The sequence below is a fragment of the Glycine max genome, chromosome 3 (genome assembly GCF_000004515.6).
Source record: "Glycine max cultivar Williams 82 chromosome 3, Glycine_max_v4.0, whole genome shotgun sequence".
In the NCBI taxonomy this organism is placed as follows: Eukaryota; Viridiplantae; Streptophyta; class Magnoliopsida; order Fabales; family Fabaceae; genus Glycine; species Glycine max.
In genome coordinates this window covers 17,030,312-17,057,043 of record NC_016090.4, presented here as the reverse complement: position 1 = coordinate 17,057,043, position 26,732 = coordinate 17,030,312, and the positions used below count along the sequence as shown (strand labels likewise).

The 26,732-nt window shown below is 29.2% G+C and overlaps 1 protein-coding gene and 1 long non-coding RNA gene across 4 annotated transcripts; one reads left to right on the top strand and one right to left on the bottom strand.

Moving 5' to 3' along the window:
• Positions 1 to 1,945: 1,945 nt before the first annotated feature.
• Positions 1,946 to 10,922, top strand: LOC100794260 (protein NRT1/ PTR FAMILY 5.6). Of its 2 annotated transcripts, none has more exons than XM_041013885.1 (4): positions 1,946 to 2,255; positions 7,930 to 8,147; positions 8,559 to 9,106; positions 9,799 to 10,922. In XM_041013885.1, exons 1-4 carry the CDS (start codon positions 2,114 to 2,116, stop codon positions 10,676 to 10,678), a joined length of 1,788 nt encoding a protein of 595 aa, XP_040869819.1. In that variant the 5' UTR covers positions 1,946 to 2,113; the 3' UTR covers positions 10,679 to 10,922. The 2 variants fall into 2 exon arrangements, with proteins under 2 accessions (XP_040869819.1, XP_040869818.1); XM_041013884.1 differs by having other exon boundaries at positions 1,975 to 2,255; positions 8,556 to 9,106.
• Positions 10,923 to 18,299: 7,377 nt separating this feature from the next.
• LOC102669423 (uncharacterized) lies at positions 18,300 to 24,412 on the bottom strand. Of its 2 annotated transcripts, XR_005890669.1 has the most exons (7): positions 24,288 to 24,367; positions 24,089 to 24,177; positions 23,237 to 23,407; positions 22,858 to 22,982; positions 22,627 to 22,772; positions 22,379 to 22,480; positions 18,300 to 18,527 (listed from the first exon to the last, which is right to left on the bottom strand). It is a non-coding gene; the product is annotated as an uncharacterized lncRNA (long non-coding RNA). The 2 variants fall into 2 exon arrangements; XR_001387434.3 differs by lacking the exon at positions 24,089 to 24,177 and having other exon boundaries at positions 24,288 to 24,412.
• Positions 24,413 to 26,732: the final 2,320 nt, after the last annotated feature.

Sequence of the window (26,732 nt, the reverse complement as noted above, 5' to 3'; positions counted from 1 at the left end):
ATTCTTATTTCTATTATATACAAAATTATGTTGGATTAATTATACGAGCGAGATTAATCTCTTACTCAGTGAGTAGGAAAAAACTCATAATGTTTGACCCAAGATCAACAAGAAAAAATGATTAACAATTATTTATAATAATTATACATGTATTATAATTTTTTACTGCATAAATATTATACTTATTATTAATATTAATATTATGAATAAAAACTAATTATTCATTAACACATGTAAGTAATAAAAAAATTTAATTTCACAAATAATAATTTATCCCATCATTATTTGCATATAAATAATTTTAAGACAATTATAACATTCAAAAATAAAAACAAAAACTAATCTTTATAGTATTTTCTGGTAAACACTTTACAATCACTCTTATAATTAATCATGAAAATTATTGTATCTATTTTTATTTCAAACAAAGTTTGAAATTCAAACAAAGTTTGAAAATAATGTTGATTTGATTGATTTATATGTTAAAATACATAAGTCTATGTTTTCTTGAAGAATACATAATTATGTGATAAATTTTGCTATTATAAATTGTCATATGAATTGAAGGTAGTTATGATAAATATATATTTATTTTTTCATGGGTCAAAGGTCCCAAATATTTCTCAACTCATTGTAATTTAGTAAGTAAAAAATATTTTAAATATTCAACATCAAATACTCAATCATTCCTTTTTAAAATATTTAGTTTAAATTAATTAGGAGTAATATATTTTAAATAGAATTAATTAATCACATTAATATATTTTGATTCAAAATTACAATGTAATGTATTTAAATTAAGATGAAATATAAATAATTTATCGACAAAACATAAATTTAATCATTCAAAAATAAATTTGATTCTTATTTTTATTATTTACATATCTTTTAAGATATAATAATTAATTGAATCTTCAACCAACTATTTATATTATACAATAATAATTATATGTAATAAAATGTTATATGACAAATATATTCTAAGTTGGAAACAATAAAGACTAAGATATAGAAATTTTCAGGAAGGAATTAAAAAAGATTATTTTATTAATATTTTTAGAACATTTTTATTTTGACGCAAAGAAGAAAGAAAAGGAATTGGACTCTAGGAAAAGACAAAAAATCCCCCTAGAATACCTTATTTCATATTTAAATTAATTTTGTTTCAAATTATCTATCTTAATTGAATGTTCAATCAACTATTTATATTATACAATAATAATTAATAACTTAAAAATTATTATATTTATGATACATGATTGATATTTCACACAAAAATATTAGTTTTAGTTTATAATTCCTTATTCACTTTTTTAAAATTATATGTCAAAATCATAAAATATTTTATATTATTATTCAGTAACTAACATTTATATTGTGAATGACACGTTTGAATTAAAGTTTTAATTTAAAAATATAATTAAAAATATCATTTCATAAATGTTTTTATTTTTATTTTTTTGTTATAGCTAGCAACTCTCGGTGTAGATTGTTAGCAATATTGATTTTCAATAATTATTTAAATTGTCAACCCACTTAACATATAATTAATTATTATTTCAATTATTTTATTTTTTTAAAAAGTCTATTAGATATATAATCAACTATTAATAATAAACAATAATAAGTAATATCTAAATAATTAAAATGGATAAATAAAAATTACAAATAATTTTTAATAGAAAATTTTGAAAAATATGTTATAAAGTATTTAAAAATAACCTTTACCCTTGTGTGACACGTGTCACCACATTCTAGTATGTATATTATAAAAAATAAAAATGTATTTATTAAGAAATTAATAATTACGTATAATTCTCCCAATATTCTCTCAATACTTTATTTTAAAAAAATATTAAAATGTCTTTGTCCCAAATCGCAATCATTGCATATATTTGAGAGAGGTTTCATTTTTTTAAAACCCCTGTTCAGCTAATGGTGAGTCAAAAAGGCAATTATCATCATCCTCTATATAAAGGGGGGTCTATGGTGAAGGTTGTCAATGCAATAGCCACAAAATCCAATATTCACCATATTCTTGAACCAAATTAACAAGCAAGGCTAGTGTACTCTACTTGCAGCCTGAAGCTACTAGCAAGCATCGTATAGGAAGATGGAGAAGAACAAAGTTGATGAAAATCCTGAAGAATTTAACTATGAGATGAAATGGGTTCGTGATTCTTCATTGGATCACAAAGGAAGAGTTCCTCTCCGAGCTTCAACTGGTTCTTGGAAAGCTTCTCTCTTCATCATTGGTAAGGAATACCTCCATCTTCCTCTTACCTAATTAATTAATTTTAACCATCATATTTTTTTTGATAAATTATTATTGATGTAAAATATCTATCAGTTTCACAAATGATTAATTTTGGCCAAAAATTTAATTGATTACTTTTTAATGTAATTTTTTTTCTTAATCATATTTTTTACTCACAAAATTTAAAATCTTGTATAAATAGACCGGACCCAATTTCAGTGGAACTAACGTGCTGATTTTTAATGCATAGTATATAATATAACAACCAATATCTTAATTGAAATTAAGAGTTTAATAATTTTAATGAAGACTCAGTTAAAAAAATTAAATTAATTAATTAAAATGCATTAACTAATAGTATTAAAAAAAATTTTATAGGCAAAACAATACATTAAATTTAAAAATTTTAAATTTAATCAAAATGCATTAATTAATTAATATTATCACCTCTAGTCTGATTTTATTTTTAGAAGACCTCTAGTCTGATCTTTTCTTGGTTTTAACGTATCTAGTGTAATTTTAATGTATTATATTTTTTTCGTTAATCATGCCCTTTTTATTCACAAGATTTAAAACATTATTTAACCAGAGAGTTAAATTTCACTAGAACTAATATTTTCTTGGTTGACAAATAATATAATAGCCAATATTTTGATTGAAATTAAGAGTTTATTAATTTTAATGAAGAATCAGTCAAAAAAATTAAATTAATTAATTAAAATGCATTAATGAATTAGGGTAAAATCATGAGTTTCCTAAAAGTTACTTATAAATCATATTTAGGGTAAGTTTTTTTAATTAGTAGATAGTAAAAAATATTTAAAAAATAATAATTTACTCTTCATACACTGAATATAAAGATTTTTCACTAACAAGTAATTAAAAATCAATAATTATAAATTTTTTAAAGTAATTATACAAAAATTAACAAAAATAATTGGATGACAATATAATATACAAGTTTTTTAATACTAGCAATCTGGCACAACTTGTGCTTGGATTGATATTCAATGAATTTGTTTTGTCTCTAAAAAAAAGCTTTTAATAATATTAATTAATGCATTTTAATTAAATTTAAAATGTTTAATTTTAATGTATTTGTTTTGCCTATAAAATGTGTGTGTGGGAAATGTTAATCCACTCATACCATTTTTTTATTATTACTAGTATACTTTTTTTAGTATGAGTATATTACCGTCCAATACTATAATTTTTGGACAAAAACCAATGAGTCCTTTTGTTTTAATAATTTTAACATAAGAATATTATAGTAAAAACACTTCTCGCTCCTCTCTCATTCTAAATCAGCATTAAATTTTTAAATATTATTTTCTCTCTTATCTTTCATCAGCATTAAATTTTAAATTTGTAATCTCACTCCTCAGTCATTTCACTATATTATAATTTTTTATATTATGAAAATGAATGTATATTTCAATTTATTTTTTAGTTAATATATGTATATTCCAATTTATTTTTTAGTTAATATATGTATATTCACTATATATATATATATATATATATATATATTAATTTCAGGTATATATTAAAGGAAAATAAATCAAATTAATATGGAAATATTTTTTAAGAATTTTTTTCTCAATTTTTTTAAAAACAATCAGAAAATTTGTTTGAATTTTTTATTGTTAAATTATATGATTGATAGAGTTTAATAATAATAATAATTTACTTTGATATAGGTAATTTGGGCTCACGTAATTTATTAACTAGAGCTCCCGCTAATATATATATATATATATATATATATATATATATATATATATATATATATATATATGACAACATCAAAGGAATCAATACTCTTCTTTATAATAAATCTTACAACTTTTATTAAAACTATTTTGGGTCGATTGTGATCAAATTCAAGATCTAACCCAATCAAATTTGATTGGGTTAGTTTGGTTCAATTTTCACAATTTTTTTAAACTCAACCAATTCATGAACACTTTGGTTCGATTTGGATAAATGAGTTATCTATTTAAATTTGATTTTTTTCCATCTTAGAATTATTATTTTATATCATAATTCATTCAAATATCCAATAAAATTAATAAAATATTATCAAATATTTGAAAGTAATGAAATTGATTTATTTAATATCATCAATATAATATTTTAAAATAGATTAATACTAATTAAAACAAAATATTCTTCAAACAATATTTATTATAATAATCTGAATCATAATTATTTCTTACAAACTAATTTTTTTTTTCTTTTTTTTTTTCTAATGAGCTTTGTGCAACCAGATTTACTACAACTAGATTTGTTGTAACCAGGTTTGCTCCAAACGAATGAACAGATCCATTAATATTATAAACATAATAGAAAAAATAAATATGAATAAAAGTAAAACAAATAACAATATATAGCTTGAAAGTAATACTTTAAGAAATTTCAATATTAGTCCCAACACTTGCATTTCTAATACTTGAAGTCTCAATATTTATAATATTTAACGTCAAATCAAACAACTCTAAAAATTTTGATCGGTTTGATTCGGTCTTGATCGGATCTATAAATCTAAATTCGTACATGAACAATTTTGATCGATTCGGTTTGGTTTTGATCGAAATACATAAATGATCCAACCCAAATTATTAGATCAGTTTGGGTCAATTCAAACTCCTGGATGACCTGAACACCCCTAATTTTTATGTAACATTTAGTTTTTTTTATTAGTTTTCCTTGTTAAATATTTTAAGTATTTATATTTTTTATTAATAATTATGCATTTTTAGACTTTAATATTTTTAATCACTAATAACTAGTTGACGATTATTAATGAGGATTAACATTAATAAAAAAATTTAAAAATCAATAACAATAACTCTTTTTATTGGTATGTGATTAAATACAAACTGCCTAATACTTCAAAATCAATAAAATCAATCACAAGGATCACAGAGAGTATATTACTGCACATTCTAATTTCATTCCAAAAATAAATTCTTTTAGTTTCCAGTATTTTATATATCATATAATAAATAACAAATTATTTTATAATGCAAATTAAGGAATGCATAAAATTAAATATTCATAAATGACACCATTAAAACTTATTATCATTTTTCCTAATAGTTTTTCTTTCCGAGTTTTTCTTTACGTTACTAATCATGTTAATAGTTTTTCTTTCCGAGTATTTACACCCCTTGAGTGTTCACTTTTTTTTTTCTAATAACAATTTAATTTTTAAACATATATAGATAGAAATAATGCAAACATATGATTCTTTATTTCTTTCTACTAATAACGACAACTACTTGTTAGTGCTTATGATCAAGCTGTGTAGACCTTTATGCCCTTCCTATCCTTGAATTTGCGGCAATATATATCCAATACATACATATATTCAGCCGTAAATGGAGTAATTATTGCTTTAATTTATTATTAAAGTAATTATTACTTTATTAGCAATATCAATACAAATACAGATTATTTTGCTAATTGGAATAGTACCTATGGTCAGATTCTCATGCACTAAAATGGGCAAGGGCAGCATGGCATAAAAGGCGGTGGGTTCCACTACCTACAACTAGATATATTTTAATTAGCATTAGTAGAGATCATGAATATGAGCCACACATAATATGCATTATACATTCACTATTTTACTAGTGAGAAAGATGCTCCACTTCCTTCTGTTAAACAAGTGTGAATTAGATAATGAGTGTTATTTTTTAGAGGACCAGTACCGTAGGCTGTATTTAAATTCGAGGTTAAAATATGGAAAAGTATCTTGTTAGCAAAAGTTAATCTTGTAAATGAATCTCGCTATCTTAAGTGAATAATTCTTAATTTTTGGTCTACAAATATCTAAGTTCACTAAAAAATATTTAGTAGAGTATACATATAATTTATAAAAAAAAAACATTTTTTTAATATAACTTTGGATATATTAATTTAAAAAAATTTAAAACCACATGTTTTGTTTAGATTATATGGGAAAAAAAATACTTTTACATAGAAGATTCTAAAACAATGACAATATTTTTTTTTAAAAAAAAAACTTTGATTCATTTATCGATTGTTTATGTAATTATAATTATTAAATTTTGTGTTCGCGGGTCGATTTTGGTCAAATTCAGGGCTAACAAATTTGATCGATTTGGTTCGATTCAATTTTCATAAATTTTTATTTGAAATCCAACCCAACCTAACTCATTCATGAACAATTTGGTTTGGTTCGTGTCAATGAGTTACCCATTTAAATTTGATCTTTTTTCTTAGCACTACTATTTTATATCATAATTCATTCAAATGTCCAATACAATTAACACAATATTATCAAATGTTTGATACTAGTAAAATTGATTCATTTAATATCATCAACATAATATTGTAAAATAAATTAATACAAATTAAAATAAAATATATATTCTTCAACGAAATTTATTATAATGATTTGAATCACAATTATTTCCTATAAACTAATTTCTTACAATAAGCTTTGCTGCAACCATAATTGTTGCAATCAGATTTACTAAAACAATGAATAAAATATGATCAATTAATATTATAAACATGACAAAAAAATAAATATATATAAAAATAACAATATACCTAAAAGTAATATTTGAGAAGTTCTAACACTAGTAGTCTGAATACTTTTCAACACTTAACAATATTTAAAGTCAAATCAAACAACTCTAAAAAATTTGATTGGTTTGGTTTAATTTTGATTGGATCTATAAATCAAAATCAGTGACCTAAATCATACATGAACGACTTTGATCGATTTAGTTTTTTTTTTTTATTCAAATACATAAATGATCAAACCCAAATTATTAAGATCGATTTAGGTTAATTCAGGTCTACGAATGATCTATACTTGTAAACACCCCTAATTAATAATATAAAAAATTTAGACTAAAAGTATATTAAAATTCAACTCTTATGAAAGAGTTCTTTCATATATAGCACATAGGCTGCAAATACGGTTGGGCCGCTACATATAGCTTTTGTATAAAACAACTATACAGTTATGTTAAATTTGATATCAATGTTTTATTATATTTTCACTATTTATTATCTCTTAAACTTTTACTTTTTAGTTTTAACGTACTCAACCTTTTAGAATAAAAAGTTTATTATTCCTACTTTACCCCATATTGTGTGTGCCAAAATCAGTTAACAAATACCGTACCTGCTTGTTTCTTGGTCAATTAAGAAGCTATTCGATGTATATATTAGGGGATTAATGGTTCGGGATGCTTGTTCCCTTTCTTAATTTTTATCTTAGTGATCCTCCTAGTCATATCTTTCATACACAAAAAGCAAAGCAAAAATTGGAACCACTTAAATTTCTACATTAAAACGATTCCATCTACTTGAATTTAATATCGTTAACAATTACTCGCTTAGCTGGTCCACAACTAGCAATGCATATATTCATAAACTTTGTTGTCATTCTTTCGGATAACAATAATAATTTGTTGAGAAAAAGCTTTTACATTGTAAAATAATTACATTATCATTTAATAAAAAATCATTATTTATGATAAATTTATTAATTTTTATAAAATTATCTTAAAAGTTATATCAAAATGATTTGTGATTGAATGTGTTTTACAGAATAAATAAGTGTATCACTATTAAATTCTAATTTATTTACATTAATTATGTGTTTTTTTTGTCCTCTTTTTTTTCAGCAATTGAGTTTAGTGAGAGATTGAGCTACTTTGGAATAGCTACTAGCTTGGTCATTTACCTTACGAAAGTTCTTCATCAAGACCTTAAGACAGCAGTTAAAAATGTGAACTATTGGTCTGGTGTCACCACCTTGATACCATTGTTAGGAGGATTCCTAGCTGATGCTTACTTAGGCCGTTACACCGCTGTGATAGCATCATGCATTGTTTATCTCATGGTAATCAACCTCAAATCTCAATCACCATTCAACTAAGTAATTTATAAAATGAAAAAAAAAGTTATGCAACGGGTAGTGTAAAAAAAAATTATACCGTCATTCAATTATAAATTATCATATATAATAAATTTATTATTTTTTATACTAATTTTATAATTTAATAATAATGTAAAACTATTATACTATCAGTATATAATTATTAAATTTTTGTATTGATATTGTCATGGAATCTATGATAAATTTATTCACTTTTTACAGTAACTTTCTTAAAAGTCATGCTAATTATAATTTGTGATTAGATAAAAAAAATTGTGTTTGTTTAGTCATTAAACTCTTGTAACATTGTTATTATTAATTTATCATGTATTTATTAACTATTAAAAACTTGTTTTTGTGTGGAAAAAAAAGCAGGGTTTGGTTCTGCTTTCTTTGTCATGGTTCTTACCAGGTTTCAAACCTTGTGATCATCCCAGTACATGCACCGAACCTAGGAGGATTCATGAGGTGGTTTTCTTCCTAGGCATCTATTTAATATCCGTAGGAACTGGGGGCCATAAACCTTCCTTGGAGAGCTTTGGCGCCGATCAATTTGATGATAATAATGCCAAAGAAAGAAGTCAGAAAATGTCCTTTTTCAACTGGTGGAACAGTGGTTTGTGTAGTGGAATCATTCTAGGAGTGACTGTGATTGTGTATGTTCAAGACCATGTCAATTGGGGGGTTGCTGATATCGTCCTCACAGGGGTCATGGCTGTCTCATTGCTCATATTCTTGATTGGAAGGTCTTCTTATCGTTACAGGACACCAATTGGGAGCCCCTTGACTCCTATGTTGCAAGTTATTGTTGCTGCTATTTCCAAAAGAAAGCTTCCATATCCTTCCAATCCAACTCAATTGTATGAAGTTTCCAAGTCTGAGGGCAACAGTGAAAGATTTCTGGCTCACACCAAGAAACTCAAGTAAGTAGTAAAACAAAACCATTACATTGAGAAAGAAAGGCCAATTTAGAAGTGTATATGCTAATATATGACACATGTTAAGGAGGTAAAACAAATTATCCATATAGAAAGTTATTTTTTTAATAAAAAATACGAAAGTCATTTAATAGTTATCTTTTCAAGTAACTAATTAAAAGTATTCAATATGATATTTTGAATACTCCTCATGAATCATGACGTGCACATGTTGACAAATTGGAAAAGATTATAAATTGAGTTTAATGGTGATAATAATTTTACATTATCATTTATTCGTATGATAAGATAATTTTTTTATAAAATCTAACAAACGTATGATAAGATAATTTTATAAAATCTAACGAACGTATGATAAGATAATTTTTTTATTGAATGATAATATAAAATTATTTTATATTATGAGTACATAGTCCTTTTTTCTCATATAAAATAAGTATTTTGTTAACTAGTTTCTTAATGATACTAGTTAAAAAGTATTAAATATATCATACTAAATACTTGAGTTATTTAAAAAAAAAACTTTTGAATGATTTTTCTGTTTTGTTATAGTATATATTTTTTGGACAAAACCTTCCTAATTTTAGTATTTTCTAACTAATGTTCTCATTATAATGGTAGCAATACTTACCGTATGTTAATTATAAATTAACTCATGGTATGATTTGTTTGATCAGATTTCTTGACAAGGCAGCAATCCTTGAAAATGAAGGGAACATAGCAGAGAAACAGAGTCCATGGAGACTTGCAACAGTAACCAAGGTTGAAGAACTGAAGCTTATCATCAACATGATCCCCATTTGGGTGTTCACATTACCATTTGGAATCTGTGCTTCCCAAACCTCCACTTTCTTCATCAAACAAGGTGCCATCATGAACAGAAATATAGGCAATAATGGATTTGTGGTTCCCCCAGCTTCAATTTTCACTCTTGCAGCCGTTGGGATGATACTTTCAGTGACCATCTATGACAAGCTCCTTGTGCCAGTGCTAAGAAAACTAACAGGAAATGACAGAGGAATCAGCATCCTCCAAAGGATTGGTATTGGAATGGTCTTCTCAGTCATCACAATGATAGTGGCAGCTTTGGTGGAAAAAAAGAGGCTTGAGGCAGTTGAAATGAATGGCCCATTAAAGGGTTCTTTGTCCATGAGTGCCCTTTGGTTGGCCCCACAATTTATGATCATTGGATTTGGTGATGGGTTTGCTCTTGTGGGCTTGCAAGAGTATTTCTATGACCAAGTGCCTGACTCAATGAGAAGCCTTGGAATAGCACTTTACCTTAGTGTCATTGGGGCTGCAAGTTTTCTTAGTAGTTTATTAATAACAATTGTGGATCATGTCACTGGTAAGATTGGGAAGAGTTGGATTGGTAAGGATTTGAATAGTAGCCGCTTGGACAAATTTTACTGGCTTCTTGCAGCCATCACCACATTGAACTTGTTCATGTTTGTGATCTTTGCTCGCAAGTATAACTACAAGAATGTGCAAAAGGTGGCAGCGGCTGATTGCTACGAAGGCAAAAGTGAGGATGATGGATCAGAGACTTGGGTTTGAGTTGGTGGAATTCAGTTCTATGCAGCTTAATTGGCAAAAGGTTTCATCTTCTGATTATCAAAATATATATATATTTTTCTACTATTAGAATCCTTAAGTTTTATCCTTAGCAAAGCGTTGATAACTTGTGCTCCTAACCAAGAGTTTTTGTTTGGTTTAGTTGTTTATGGTGTCCATGTAATATGACAATAAAATTATGTATGCGATTGTCATTTCAAAAGGAGTCATTCATGTTTTCATCTTATTATCTCGTGTTTTGGGAAGGTCTTGCCTTTTTTTTTTTTAAGCTACCTTAACTTCACCATCTTGCACTCTGCAAAGTCTGAAATGACATATAAATCATATATTTGCCTCTCTTCGGTACACTAACTTTTCCAATCAAATATTATAATAATAAATAAAACACTATAAGTTGGTTAATTTTTAAATTCATAAATTGATGGCAGGAAGGGGCAAAAAAAAAAAAATCATCTTCCACCTGGTATTAAAATGAAATCACCTAGAGAATAAATATATACCATAAAAAATAGCATGTTTAGATTTTACAAACTAAGGTTTCATCAATGGTTATAATTAATAATCTTCTACTTTTTTTTATTAGTCAGAAAGAAATACGACGAGCTTGGACGGGTAAAGAATAGAGAAAATCCGAGCCCTGTTGTTAAATTTCAGGCACCTTGGTGATTATTAGCCAAGAATACTTATAATTACACTTTCAACAATGAGTGATAATATTTGAGATGGGGACAAAAATAATGATTCTAAAAGTTATAATATTTCATCCCATTATTTTCGATTCTATTTATAATATAATATTTTAAGGAATTATACGATTGTCATTGAATAACTATTTCAAGTGCCAAATCAACATAATCTTTACATAATTATAACAGGTCTGAGATTGATTTGTTTAAGTCTATGGCGCGTGTGTGCTTCAACTGCATAGCCTCAATCTAAGCAGTGAACATTAATTAGCAACTTAATGGAGAGAAGGCAAAGTCTAAGACCAAAACTCCAGCCATCAGCATTACCCAACGCCTAAGCTTAAAGAACGAGCAAGGTTTTAAAAATAGTCAGCAACCGTGATTCGGATCACAATATCAAAATTTTTTAATTGTATGTGACCATGATATGAATATAATTGGGATCATATCAACCGCATTTGTTCGTGATTTGTCGCTATATTAACAAACACGAAAGTTTAAAACTTTGACAGTGGATTTACTAAGCTATTCCTTTGCCATAGAAACTATCTTAACTGTGGATCACAATAATTAGTTGGACTCCTTTTTCCTCCAAGTAACTTGCTAACACTTTTTTTTCTTTGGTTTTCATCACATCATATAACTCATTACACATATTTTTTCCCTCTTTTCTCTCTTTTTCTCACTAGGTATCAAATAATTTCTTGGTATCTACTAATAATTTTTGTAACTATAGTAATTAGAAATTGGTAATTGCAACACTAATTGACAAATATAAAAATAAAATGAATTTTTCATCAAGATATTTTAAATATTTTTTAAAGAAAATCAAATTAAAAACATTTGAATTTGGAGTTGATTAAAATGTTAAGAAAATATATTTTAGTTTTTATATTTTCGGTCAAACATAGTCAAAGTTTCTATACTCGCTATTAAAAAAAACTTCTTCTACGTCGGTTATTAAACACATTCGACATCAGTTATTAACCGTCATTGTAGAAAGTGAACTTTCTTCGACGGTTCGAACCAGGTTTAGAAAATCGTTTTAGAAAAATGCTAAAAACCGTCTTAAAAAAACACCTTTTTAAAACAATTTTTAAATAATCGTCTTTGAATATTTTATTTTTAAAAAAAATAAATAATTCTAATAAAATAATAAAAAAAGGAAAATTCTATTAGAATAGTAGATAAGGTTAGTAACAAAATAAATTGCGGATTAAGAAAATAAAAATAAATTGAAGACCGATTAAATATAACATTAACTCTATATATTTATGTTTATGCAAAATCTAACACAGTCATGGTTAAGCATAAAAAATCTGCTAATGCAAAAAATTAAAATAATTGAAAAATAAGAACATATTACTATATAAAAACATATTACTAAATTTCTTCTCATTTTTTCTTCTACATATTTACAAGCTTCTCGCATAGCAAGCTAGACAGAATAATCAACAAAAAGAGAAGTTAGTTAAACCATGCAAATTCACAATTCAAATAGCAGAACACCAAAACTTCATAATGGTAGTTACAAAGTATAAATGCTATTAATTACTATGTTCATAATTCATACATACCTGTCAGAGAACATCAATAGTGATCTGACCACCACTTTCTGCCAATAGCTTCACCCGAAACTTCTGCACTCCGCTCTTCGTGTCTCCCTCGGCGTCCACCTTCGGCATCGCTTTAACAACCTTGCTCGTCGCCGTCGCAGGGGGAGGAGCACCACCACCACCACCGATGGCCCTCCCGTAATCGTCAAAACTTGACCAAGTGGAAGACGATTTCGGCACCGAGCCTCGGGCACCGTACAGTTCCACCTTCCCGCCATCGTAGGCAAGCACTCTCTCTCCGTAAACATCTTCGTTCTGCCTCCCGTAGACGGGAACGGAGTACGGTGGATTGGAAGGAGGAGGATCTTGCTTCGCTCTGGGAGAGGTCGTCTTCGTCTTCGTGGCTGTTGCTCGTCGAAGGAGAAGACTAAAGGAAATATTTTGAGTGAGGGACACAAATAAAGAGTGTATGAGGAGAAGAGGGAAGTAGATATTTTATAGGTAAACCAAGCGTAATTCATTTAAAAAACTTAACAAAACTATCTTAAATACTCACTTTCTAAAATGATTTTTATAAAACCTTGGTCGTACTTTTTTTTTATTTACAACATTATTATCGCTTGACATTCCGATTTTCGTCCAAACTTTAAAAAACTAGTTGTTTTTATAAAACATGTATACTGAATTTATATGTTTTTTTTTAAAAAATAAAATCAAATCAAATTCATCAATATGAATATGAAAGTATGTGGGTACTTTGACCATATTTGTCCAAAAATACAGAAATTAAAAACATATTTTTCCTATAAAAAACATTTAATATCTTATACTGCCGGTTCTAAAATCGTTATCTTAAATTAACTGTACAAATTTATGATAAATTAGAAAACGTTTATTTCAATCCTAAAAGAAATAAAAATAAATAAAATTATTTTCAACAAAAAATAAATTTTGGAGATTTTCTTCTTTTTCAACGTCTGGTCACGTAATAATTTTATATAATAAATTTCGGTAGATTGATTTTGTAACGTCCAAAATTTTATTTCTTGAAAGTTAATTGTTTTAACAATGACTTTGATTTATGAAATTTTCATTATAATTTAAAATTGAGCATTAAATTTTCTTTAGAAAATTGAAAAATTAGAGTTCTATGAACTTAAAGGAAAACAATTTAATTCATTTCAAAAGTTTAATTATCTGGATTTAAAATTCTTAATTTTAGTAAATTGGAGTGAAAAAAATTAGAATATAGAAAAGGAGTTTTAATTTCTTTTTATTATTTTTACTGGTTTAATTTTTTTATTGACAGATATTAACGATTAGTATGTTATGTTAATGGAGAATTTAAATCCATAATCTTCTTATCCCTCCAACTCTTAAGCCCCCCTCTCTCTTTTTTGACACAAATTAAGCCCCTCTCTCTAATCACCAAACCATCTTATGAATCGGTTCAAATTCTAGAAGTGACGAATTTAATTTTTGGGGGATATTAGATTTTAAATTTGACTTTAGCAATTTAAAAATCATTCCCTTCTTCCGCCACATTTGATATATTAACATATTGTTGAAATATTCATTTGGTTCATTTATATGTATCTGATGGATGTCCAACACCAGCCCAAGTTAATGAGTTGCTTTCATTGTATGATATCATTTCCAGCCGTATTAACGTTTTTTTTAAACATATTTCCTAACCTAAGTTGGGAACAGCATGTTCTGCCTTTGCTTCTCATAACCCAGAATTTTCTTTAGGCTAAAGGGAATTGTTATTGGCCCCAATGAATTTTGCTATTGACGCTTATCATCCCTTAAAAATTTAAAACTATCCATGGATGAAATGTACTATAAAATCATGATTCTACTATACAATGGAGGTGCAAAAATTATGCAAAACAGAATCACGATTCCATTGGACACAATTTTTGCATCCTCTATTATGTAAGGGAATTACAATTTTGTAATGCATAACGAAATTGTGATTCTCTTATGCGCGCAGGGGAGGGGGGGGGGGTTAAAACATATTATACAATGAAAGTGTGATTTTGTTGTATGATATATAATGGAATCATACTGTACATTTTTTTAAATAGTTTAACATACAAAATGACATATTAAATAAAAGGTTAAAATATGTTTTCATTTATGTAAATATGAAAATGTTTAGAATTCATCCTTGCAAAATTTTTAGTAGTTTTTCCGTTCTTGTAAAATTAAAGTCTATGATATTTTGACTCAGACGTAGGTTTGAGTAACTCCGAACCTATGATATTTAATTTAAATTTCAAACTAACAATTTTTGGGGGTTAAAAACTTTCACAAAATGCACAAAAACGTTTGTCATGAACAAAATGTCTACTATGTATTTCCGTTGTGTTGCATAGCAGAATCACGATTCTGTTGAGTAATCAAAACCCGAATAAAGAAAAATGGAATCATGATTCTATTGCACAAAAATGCACAACAAAATCATGATTCTGTTTTGTCTACGAAAACCAAAAAAGTACCTATGTGCAAAGAGGGAAGAGGGTGAAAGGGGAAAGAAGGAAAGGAGAATGAATGAATAAAGAAGGGGAAAAAGGGAGAGGAGAATGAAGAAAAGGAAGGTGGGGAAAGGTAGTTTGGTAATTACTCTTGGCTGGTAGGGACCAAGAGCAACTTAGTTGGTGCCAATAGTAATACCCTTGGCTAAAATATCAATTTAGTTCATTTAGTTTTCACATTTTTTCTGTTTTGGTCCTTTTATGTTTTAAAAGTCTCATTTTAGTCATTTATGTTTGAGAATAAATCCAAAATGCTCATATTGTCAATTAAATGATGGCGTAACATTCATTTTATTATTATTATTTTATGTTTTCTAATAGCTCATTTTTTTACCGTTCAAAACAGCCAAAAACTATTTGTATGAAACATTTAATAGGTATTAAACAATTTCTGATGGTTAAAAATCATCAAAAAAGTACTATATCCCAAATCCAATTAAATGGGAGTTAATACACATCCACCCAAGGAATAGAAGTGCAAATATAGTTGTCATGGGAAGAAGATCAGATAACGACCTTAGTTCTAGTTAGATCAACCCTTCTAGGAAGAAAAATGGAGAGTCAACATAGTAACAAGCAATAATATGAAACTCTCTCAATACCCTTAAGACAAGTTAAATAGAGTTAAGCAGTAACTTCTAAACCTTTATACTCAAGGTTAACCTAGAGGACTATTGGAGTTGCAATCACAAGAGAATGAACTTTTAAGTTGAAGTGTCATCTTACATTTCCTACTGGAGTAATGAAAACCATGAGTAGGGAACAACTGCATGTGCTTCGAATGGTATGAGGATTAGAATCGATAGAGATGTTGTGAGATATTGCACAAGGTACTAGTGAGAAATAAGGGAAGCTAAGTACTAGAATGAACTATAGAGATGAACGCTGGTTAAGTTTCAGGCAAAGAAGTCTATATTAGATCTAAAAATGAGTCAAGTGTATCCCTAGCTACCTTTTGATAGGTGACCATAGTGTTAGATCAAAGCTTGAAGCCCTTAGTTTTAGTTTTAGTTTGATAATTTTGCCATGCCAAACATGCTTAATAGATGTGACATTTGTATTGAATGTTTTCAGACTAGGCATGTGTGTGATATAGTCTAAGTCTTTTACATTTTTAGTGTTGATCAAATATGAAGTGAATGAAGTATTCTAGTTCTCTAAGTTTCCTAAGAACTTAATTCTACATGAAATTTGACTAGAAGCATCGAATTAATAGATTGCCTAACCTAGTAATCGAGTGTCCAAGCCAGTTTTAGAAGAAGGAAGAATTTGTAGCATAGGATAATCAATTGTCTCATTTGGTAATCAATTACCCAACTCCTAGAAACAAAGAAACTCTTTGTGTGATTCTATAATCGATTACCATATGTGACAATCAATTACCTAGAAAGCATAGTAGAAATAGAGATACCCATACTAAAACGAATTAATCGATTACCCCATTTAATAATCAATTATCCAGTTCCTAAAAATGCAAAACAAAGGAGATTTTGACAAATTAATTGATTGTCTAATTTTATAATCAATTATATTCTTTTTAATTGTCAAAATTTATAAATATCTCTATGTGTTTTCTTTATTATAGACTCTTTATACGTTAAGTCTTGGAGAAAAATATTTCAAGAGAGTCTTCTAAAAGGATTGCACTACTTTTAGTTTAAAGATTGAAGTTGATCAAAGAATCATTCATTCTACCATCATGAATTGATTATCTTATGAAGAGAACTTGAAGATATTGAAAATCAACACATTCCAATGTATTCAATCCTTTATCTTACATTCAGGTTGTGATTCTTGGTTAGGGTTACCAAGAGGTTCAGAGAATTGATAGAGTTTCAATTTTGGGTCTCTCGTAGGTTTCAAGGAAAAAAATTAGAGTTCTTTTATGGAATTATGTGTGCATAGTGTTTATACTTGATTCTCTAAATAGTGAAAGTTGTAAGAGGTCTTTGAACAACTTGATGTAGTCTTGTTTGTCTGATTCTCTTTTTCTCTTAACTCTTAGTCATGAACTCATCTTGGTATTGGAGTTGATCTCGAAAGGCCATAAGAACTCTATTTTACATTTGTTATAATCATTGAAAGTTTTCTTGATTATGTTGATATTTTATATGATATTTTGAGGAAACTTTGATTAATTAAGAGTTCGTTTTAATCTGATTAAAGAATGAAATTTTTTTCGAAAGAATCTATTCAATCCCTCCTTCTAGATTCCTGGTTGATCCAACACATAGTGGAACTAACCATTATAGTCTAGAGCACATGTCTAGATTGACTAGCATAGGTAAGGAGTTATATAGATGTCTAATGGGTAGGAGACCTTGTCGTAATAGTTGTCAGCCTAGTTTTGACATGGGATTTGGGGGATCAGTTTGACATAAGGTATTGTACAACCAACTTTTGATAAAATCATTCCTTAGGAAATGAGGAAGGTAGACATGCATAGTTCAATCTTGCTTTTCGAGGACAAAAATCTTTGAAGGAGGATAGAGTTGTAATGCCTCAAATTTTGAATTATATAAATAAGTCATGATGAGATCCTTATTAGGGCCTTACTATTATATAATTTGATTTCACTATTATAATTATTATATTATATTATCTTACCTTAGTTTATCTAAGAATTATTTTATGTTCAAATTATAAATATATTCTCTAATTTTATCTTATATCGTGATTTGTTGTGTCAAACTAATATGAATAAGATATTAAGATAATAATAAAGCAATTAAAGTCTAGCAGAGGACTAAGCCCAATACACCACATGTGACACCCTCTATCCCGACATACATATAAATAAAAATTCACGTGATTAAAAGGTTTGCATTCACTTCACTATTACCAAATAAAAATTATTAAAAATGTATCCAACTCAGAACAAGGTCGTCAAAGTTTACAAAAGAAATTTTGTTAAATCGGTGAGGTAAAATAAAATAAAATAACATCATGTAATTAAAATAAAAACTCACCCTCAATGTCACATCCTATCAAAGCATTATGTCTTAGCGTCCTCTAGCACGAGATTCTTTAAAGTCATTCACCTAGTCATCTGCTCCCACAAGGTTCGAGATCATCACAGGATTTAAAACAAATAGTACACAAGGAGTGAGTTATCACATTTCTAATAAAATACAAATAAACAAAGACATAATCAAAATAAATTTTAAAAATATTTATAACATAGCTCAACTTAATACAATCTACGTCATTTCACCACTTTATCATTTAAAATTCTTTTTTCAATCACTAATCACATTACACATGAATCACACACTTGGGTCAAGACGTAATAACACTCATCAATTTCATAATAAATAATTAACAGGCATTATGCAACAATCATACTAAGACTCAAGCCTATATGCAATGTGGTACCATATCAATGAAAAACCACACTAGGGTGCTTAGGAGTACATAACAAACACACCACACAATAGGTATGTGAGGTCATTCTCACTAAGTAAAATCATAAGGTGAACAGTGAAGGTCACTCTGTTTTGTGAGAATACTCCAACCATATGGGATCAACATAGGCTTAAAGAAGCATTCAAATCAAGTGTCTTTACCCCTAAGGCCTAGACTCTGAAGAATTTGTTAGGGCACCTTCCTGATTCAAGTAAAACCCCTAAAATAATTTTTTCACGCAGACACTGCTCATGAATTATACAATATCTACGATCTCACACTAGTATTTCAAACATGCTTAACACATTGTGCTATAATTTAACACTTTAGGTTCCTAACTAGGAATCCTACACTTTTCCTTTAACATTGCGTATAAACACTTTTCTTAAGGTAAACACCAGTCAGGTTATTGTATAATTCACAACTCACAACACATGTATTGTCACATCAAGTGCTAACCACACATGTACTCAATCTCACAAATCAACGCATGTTTAACTTTGCACTTGTATTCAATCTCAATAACAATGTTATGATCTCAAAACAACATGTTATCTCACAATTTATCACATATTCAATTTATCACTTACGCACAATTTTAATCACAATTTCATGATCTCAATATTACAATCTCGTAATTATAATCATACTTGAAGAATTAAAATACAATAAACATCCCAAAATAAACCTCAATTTGATCCCCTAAGGATCCCTACACATGTTCATTCTAACCACAATTGCGATAAACTCATCCCCATTTCACTGCCAATGTGTGAGACTAATTTCTCTCGATGAAAATAGTATTTCACAACTCCCAACGGTGAGAATGTGCAAAAATGAGTTCTAAAGGTGGTGTCTAAATTTCACGACAATAAAACGTTTAAGGAGTCTGAGATCATCATTTTACTGAGACAAGTTTGAGTGTATGTGAGAAAAAGAGAGGATTTTGGGAAAGGAAGATGGGAAAATGGATTTGAGAGGAAGAAAGAGCGTAGAGATGTGTTCTAAAAGTAAAAAGTAGCATATTATGTCTCTATTTATAACTAGGGTACTCTGGGCTTATTATCTCCTTTATTTTTCTTTATTTTATTATTTTATATAAAGAAAATCTATTTTACTCCCTATTAAATGAATAAATAAAATATATTTTTTTCTTCTTCTAAAAACATATATTTATTTTATTTACCTTAAACTATTATTTTGATTGATAAAACTATTTATCTTATTTATTTAATTACAAAAAGCTCATTATTTTCCAAAAGTTCTATTTATTTTAAATAAAAATCATTTTTAATTTATTTTATGAAAAATGGGATGTTACACCACAAACCCACCCAAACTATTTTTCTACCTTAGTCTTAAGAAAAAAGGAAGGGAAAGAGAAGATTTAAGTTTAGTCTCCATAAGATAGTGAAAGAAGAAAAGAAAAGAAGAGGAAAGGAACAAATGAAAAAGGAAGAGTGACAAGAGTGTAAAGAGGAGTGAGTTTTCTCTTACTTTCTATGATTTCTTGTGATGGGTAGTGGGTTTGTTCCTAAACACTTGGGTTTTATATTTAATTCTTGGACGGTTATGAATACATAAAAACTTTGGTGTGTTTTATAATTGAGCAAATTATTGTTTGATTGATTTTAGGTTTGTTATGTGTTTTGTGCAATTTCCCCCCTTTTTAGCGTTCTTGAGTAAAATTTGGTTTTCTATAATAATTTGGACAGCATAATTGATAATCGATTCATAAGTTCAAAGTAATTAAGTGTTTAAAATAATTAGGAACCACATATAGGGATGAAAATTAAACAACTAAGGACTCATTGTGAAGGTTGAGGGATGTTTTGAGGCTATTGGAGACCTAAAACTCACAAAATTATGCAACAACACAAATTTTGTTTTGTTAGACGCAAGTTGCATGAGTGTGCAATTTGAACAAGATCATTGGCCTTTAAAGAATAAAAAAATGGAACTAGGAAAAAACATGTACTCATACTACTAGACTAAAATTAAAATTGGAAACCCTAAAAGCTATCATCTTTTTGTGAAATGACTTTCTATGTGTGGCACAACACAATAACATTGTTGTCTCTTTCTCATCCCGTGTCCCTCATTTCTCACTACCTCTCATCTCTAACTTCCTATACATGTAGTAATCTCTTAACTTTTATTTATGCCTCTCCCTCTCAATCTCTTATACATTTCTTTAATTTTTTTTTTAGTTTTCTGCTTCAACATTGGCGAGAATTGGATGGGCCATTTCTTAAATGGTACTTAACTTTCTTTTCTCCTTCTCTTATGCTCAAATTTTAACTGTTTTTTTTATTCGTAGGAATTTAACATAGTATTAGGAGTTTACAACACTCACACACCCTGCTTAACCAACTAAGCTAGACCCCTTGGTCTAACATTTGATGAGGAGGACTTTGTTTGGGGATTGTGGCATCTGTTAGGGGAAATCTATGGACATGCAATTGGGTGCCATGTGAATTGTTGTCGCATAGTAATAAACATTTTGGAGCAGTTGTGATTTGACTCATTTTTTATGGTGTTTTACACTTTTTTATGGCTATGAGACTCTTGTTGTGGTCCCATTATTCTTTTGAGACTTAGATGCATGCTATTTTAGTCACAAGGCCCTACCACTCTCACTTTGGTAACTACTCTTGACAAGTTCAGTAAACTTGAATTTTCTAGCCAGATTCAAGTTTGGCTTTGGTATTGTTGTGTTGTATCGAAACTACTATATAATTAGTATTGGTCTTAACAATAGCTTTAAATCTAGTTGTATGATTAACTTTTATCTATCACAAGTTTGATTGGCTCTTTTCTTTGGAACACATATTTTGGACTATGAAACTACATATTTATTACAATGAATGTAGATATCATTTTAGACTATAGTTGATTTTCCTCATTCTTTTTGGTGTATGTTAACAATATATTTCTTCAACCTACCTAATTGAAAGTTGGCTTTCTTATTAACTTGTATAATTGAGTTGTCTACATTTGAAACCAAAATGCATGAATAACGGAGAAACCACTTTATGGATTTGAAAGGGGGTGAAGGTGTAAATTAATTCACTATTAAAAGGGCTACATTCAACAATTTTATTACCATGACGTAAGGGCTACATTCAACAATTTTATTATCTTTTTGTCCGCATCTATATATACTTAATTCCCTACTGACACTCCAATATTACAAATGATATATGCAACTCATATACCATAAGGGATATGATGTAGATAGACTGCAAGGCCTAGTACTGCAAGCCATCCAAATTTAGTAGCTAGGGCATCCCCTGGTGTACCATAGTCTATTGATGTTGTGGTGTTGTGGTGTGAGTGGAGATCAAACATGGCCCAGGTAATTAAGAGTTGCACACAATAGGTTCAAGTGTTTCAAATCAATACTAAAGATTATACAATTTGTTTGAATAAAAAAACAACCTTAGTTCATAAGAATTACCAACACAAACCACATCATGCAAAGATGAGGCTTACCAACACTGAGACACTGCAATCTGATGATGAAGATTTAGAATTAACAAGCTGCTCTTTATCAACATCCCATAGCATAATAGATGATATCTCACCCGATGCATACTGGTATATGTATAAATGTAACAAGGAACACAATAAGAAAATCATTAACATCACAATATGAGGAAACAATTAGTGAGGATTTTAGGACATTGAGGTAGAGGGAGATATCCCACATTCCCAAAAATAATCAAAGAACAACCACATACTGGATAATCACATTGTTGTTGCCAATCAACAACTGCACTCAGACTCCTCACACCTGGTTTATGTGCATGAATTGAAGAGAATGCAATGACAAGTTTTTGTTTACCCTTCAGGAGATAGTCCTTCCAAATCTGAATGTTTCCATCAACTGCATCATAAGAGTCGCTAATATTAAATACTCTTACAATAATTCGAGAATAAAATGAATAATATTAAACAGTAGAGAAAGGTACATGAAGCATCAAGAAGCAAGCTATCATCAAGCTCATTTACAAGGCAGAGCTTAGAAATTCCTCTGTCGGGAAAATCATGATTACCAAAAGTGTTAAGCAGTGTAGCCTCCTCATGGTTCCATATCCTGTGGAAAACTCCAAAGAACATTAGCTAACAAAATTCCAAATTGGGCAATACAAAGACTAACAGCAACAACATTCATCAGAACCATAGAACTTTGTTTTCTGCCAAAACAGAATTTGGAAATGAATCAGAACCATATAACTTTTAACAACAATTTCACAGAATAATTAACAAAAAATATTTAGAAAACTAATCTGGAAAAACCAAAACAGAATTTGTTTTATGTATTCCCACTAAATGGATTTGATAAACTACCTGTTGAGGAAGAACTATGTTGGCCGTTTAACAAGATTCATATCTCCAGTTGGCACAAGAACACCCATTTGAATCATTGATTGAAGGACCTACGCCAGCACACAAGATAGCTATCTATATGGTTGTATCTATGGGATAGCAGCCCAACACCCGAAGAAATGTGGCAAATTCCTGTAGGGACATAAAATGGTTTTTGGTATGTGGTTAATTAATTATATTATTACAGCTGCCCAAAAAGGAAAAAGTTACTGCACCGCACAGAAAATTTGAGGAAGAAAATTTCTTAGAGTTGTATGCATTTTAGATTAGTATTTGCTGTAGTAATGAAAAATATTGAGTTAAATAGTGATTAGACCCTAATAGAACAACACCATTGGAGAAAAACCTCAAACTTTTGGAACAGCACCATTCATGGCTTGCAGGAAGTGCTTCTGCCAATTGTCATTGCTATTTTTGTATGCAAATTTGTCCCATTTTATCATGCTATACCAACAATGATGTGGTTAAGGAGATGCAGAGGGGTTATATTGAGCTGTGATAACATACTCAAGCATCCAAATCAAGGACTTAAAACTCAAGAATGAAAACTATATTTACTAGAATTTCCCATATTTACTATATTTATACTGTTAAACATGATAACAACTACTTTATAATTATCACCGATTGCACCAAAAGCTAAAATTCTTATTTGCAAATCTCTGGTACCAGCCTAGTTTCTTTGCTTTCAAAGTAACATAACATGTACACACTAAGCTCTCAAATGCATACTTGTTGACAATGAAATCAAGGGTAGTGAGTAACAAGTTAATTGACAATTTCTTGCAAATAATGATTGGTAAGGAATTTTACTTGAATTTGTTCTGCAAGTACATTAAGCCCGTAGATTTCCGCAGCTCGAATGCTGGGAATCGCACCAGCATCATACAGACCATTTGAAGCTATAATTTAATCTCAATGACACATTAAGAAAAATAGAACAAAATTATTCTCTACTTTAGAGAAAGTCTGTGAAGTCACATAGGAATGATAGGATATATGGATAGATTACCTGAGCAGCACCAGCTGTGTCATCAACGTTTTCTCTCTGGCAACACCTAATTTAGTCAGGAAATCATCACTCAATTCAAATGCCTGCAAGCAAAAACCTTAAAAATATAGTATTCTAAAGCATCATATATATTTAAATGATAGAAATAAATTTTATATATATATATATATATATATATATATATATATATATACTAATAACACTTAGTTTTACATCATCATCCTATCATAAACCATCATAATATACACTAACAATATATATCTACTAAACTTTAAATAAAATAACTCAAATAAAATACATAAAAATCTGGTAAAAGTGTTTGTGCCATTTAATATAGTATTCACCCAATAAAATGCGGTCCAAAACCAACAAAAGCCACTGGAACTTTACTTTTAGAAAAGCATTAAAGTCATTTCAATGCCTTGACGTGACTTTTCCAATAAGTATTGGCAAATTAAAAGTAAGAAAAAAAAGGACTATTCAAGAATAATTCGATTAATTGATTATTATTCCCACCATTCCACACCGTTTCAACAGTAAACAATTGTTTTCTCTTCTATTTGGGCTCTTAAACTTTAAATTTGAGAAAACAATATTTTCATTTTCATTTTATAAATAATATGTTTTTTAAAAGAGTAGAAAAATACGGGATCCCAATTTAGGATATGAATTCTTACTCATCAACCATGGAAAACAGAGGAAAAAGAGAAAGAGAGAGAAATCTTACTCATCAACCATGGAAGGCACTCTAGACCCGTAGCTAATCCAAGTTGAGCTGGATGGACTCACTTAAGGAAGCAAATCTCTCCTAGCACCTATTTTATTCATTCACATGAGTTGAAAATCATTTAAGATACTCTAAGATATTCTATAACATACAAAAATGATATTTTGAGCATTTTTCTATATCTTTTGACAATAAGAATACCTCCAATTGTTCTGGAGCTCCATAAATGTAAAATCATCTATCAAAAGTCACTTCCTCTAATAATTGGTCCTCATCTCTTACAAGGAGAGCCTGAAAGTAGAAAGTAGAAAGGAGAAAATAAGCAAATATTATTAATGAAAGTAGAAAGGAGAGCCTGAGCTCTTACAAGGAACCACCAGAAAACTATATCTCAGCCAACAATAACCAAAATAACAAACCACCTCCTCTCTACATTCCCCCTCCCCAAATAACCATGTTGCATGGCCTAACAAACTCCCTAACAAACTCCACACCACTCTTTTCAGTCAGCATTCCAGTGCACACGTACTCTGGTCTAGACCACCAACACAATATCACAAGTTAGGTGCCATATTTTATATTTAGGATTATAATATTCTACGCAACTTAGCCATTAGTCAGTGAGCTATTATGTTGGAAAAATATTTATAATATGTAGTGTAAGCTCTATTGGAGCTTGTATGTCTAGGATCTTCTTCATCAATGGATTCATTTGTTTCTTGGAAGATGAATGGCAGTGGAATGAAGAAGGAAGAGAGAGAGGAGACGCCACTTCAAGGAGAAGATGAGTCTAGAAGAAGCTCACCACCATAGGAGGTCATGGATAAGAGCTTGGAGGAAGAAGGAGATGAATGAAGAGAGAGGAAAAGAAGAGCACGGAATTTTGTGCTCTAAAAGAGCTCTGAAATCTGAAGTTTAATTTTCAAATGATCAAAGTTTGAAAAAATGCACACACATAACCTCTATTTATAGCCTAAGTGTCACACAAAATTGGAGGGAAATTTGAATTTCTATTCAAATTTCTCTTGAATTTGTGGAGCCAAAATTTCACTAATTATGATTAGTAAATTTTAGCTATGGTTCAGCCCACAAATCCAAGATCAAGTCCAAGATTCTTCACTAAGTGTGCTTAGGTGTCATGAGGCATGTAAAGCATGAAGGACATGCACAAAGTGTGACTATATGATGTGGCAATGGGGTGTAGCAAGCAAATGCTCACCTCCCCCTCTAAAATTTAATTGGATTGGGCTTCTCCCAATTCAATTAAATTTATTTCTCAACACCCACATCAAATATTCACTTAATGCATGTGAAATTACAAAACTACCCCTAATACAAAAACTAGTCTAGGTGCCCTAAAATACAAGGGCTGAAAAATCTTACATTTCTAGGGTATCCTACCTACATTATGGAACCCTAAATACAAGGACCAAAAATAAAATCCTAATCAAATATGTACAAAGATAAGTGGGCACATACTTATTCCATGGGCCCAAAATGTACCCTATGGCTTATGAGAACCCTAGGGCCTTCTCTTGCATCTCTGGCCCAATCTACTTCAAGTCTTCTATCCAATGCCCTTGCGGGGTAGGATTTCATCAATATGTTCTTGGTTTAGTAAGGAAAATTGAAAAGAAAGAAATGAGAAGGAAAGAAAGAAAAAGAATGGAAAATAAAATGATTTTATAAAATTTTCCTCTCTTCATATCTAGTTGTAT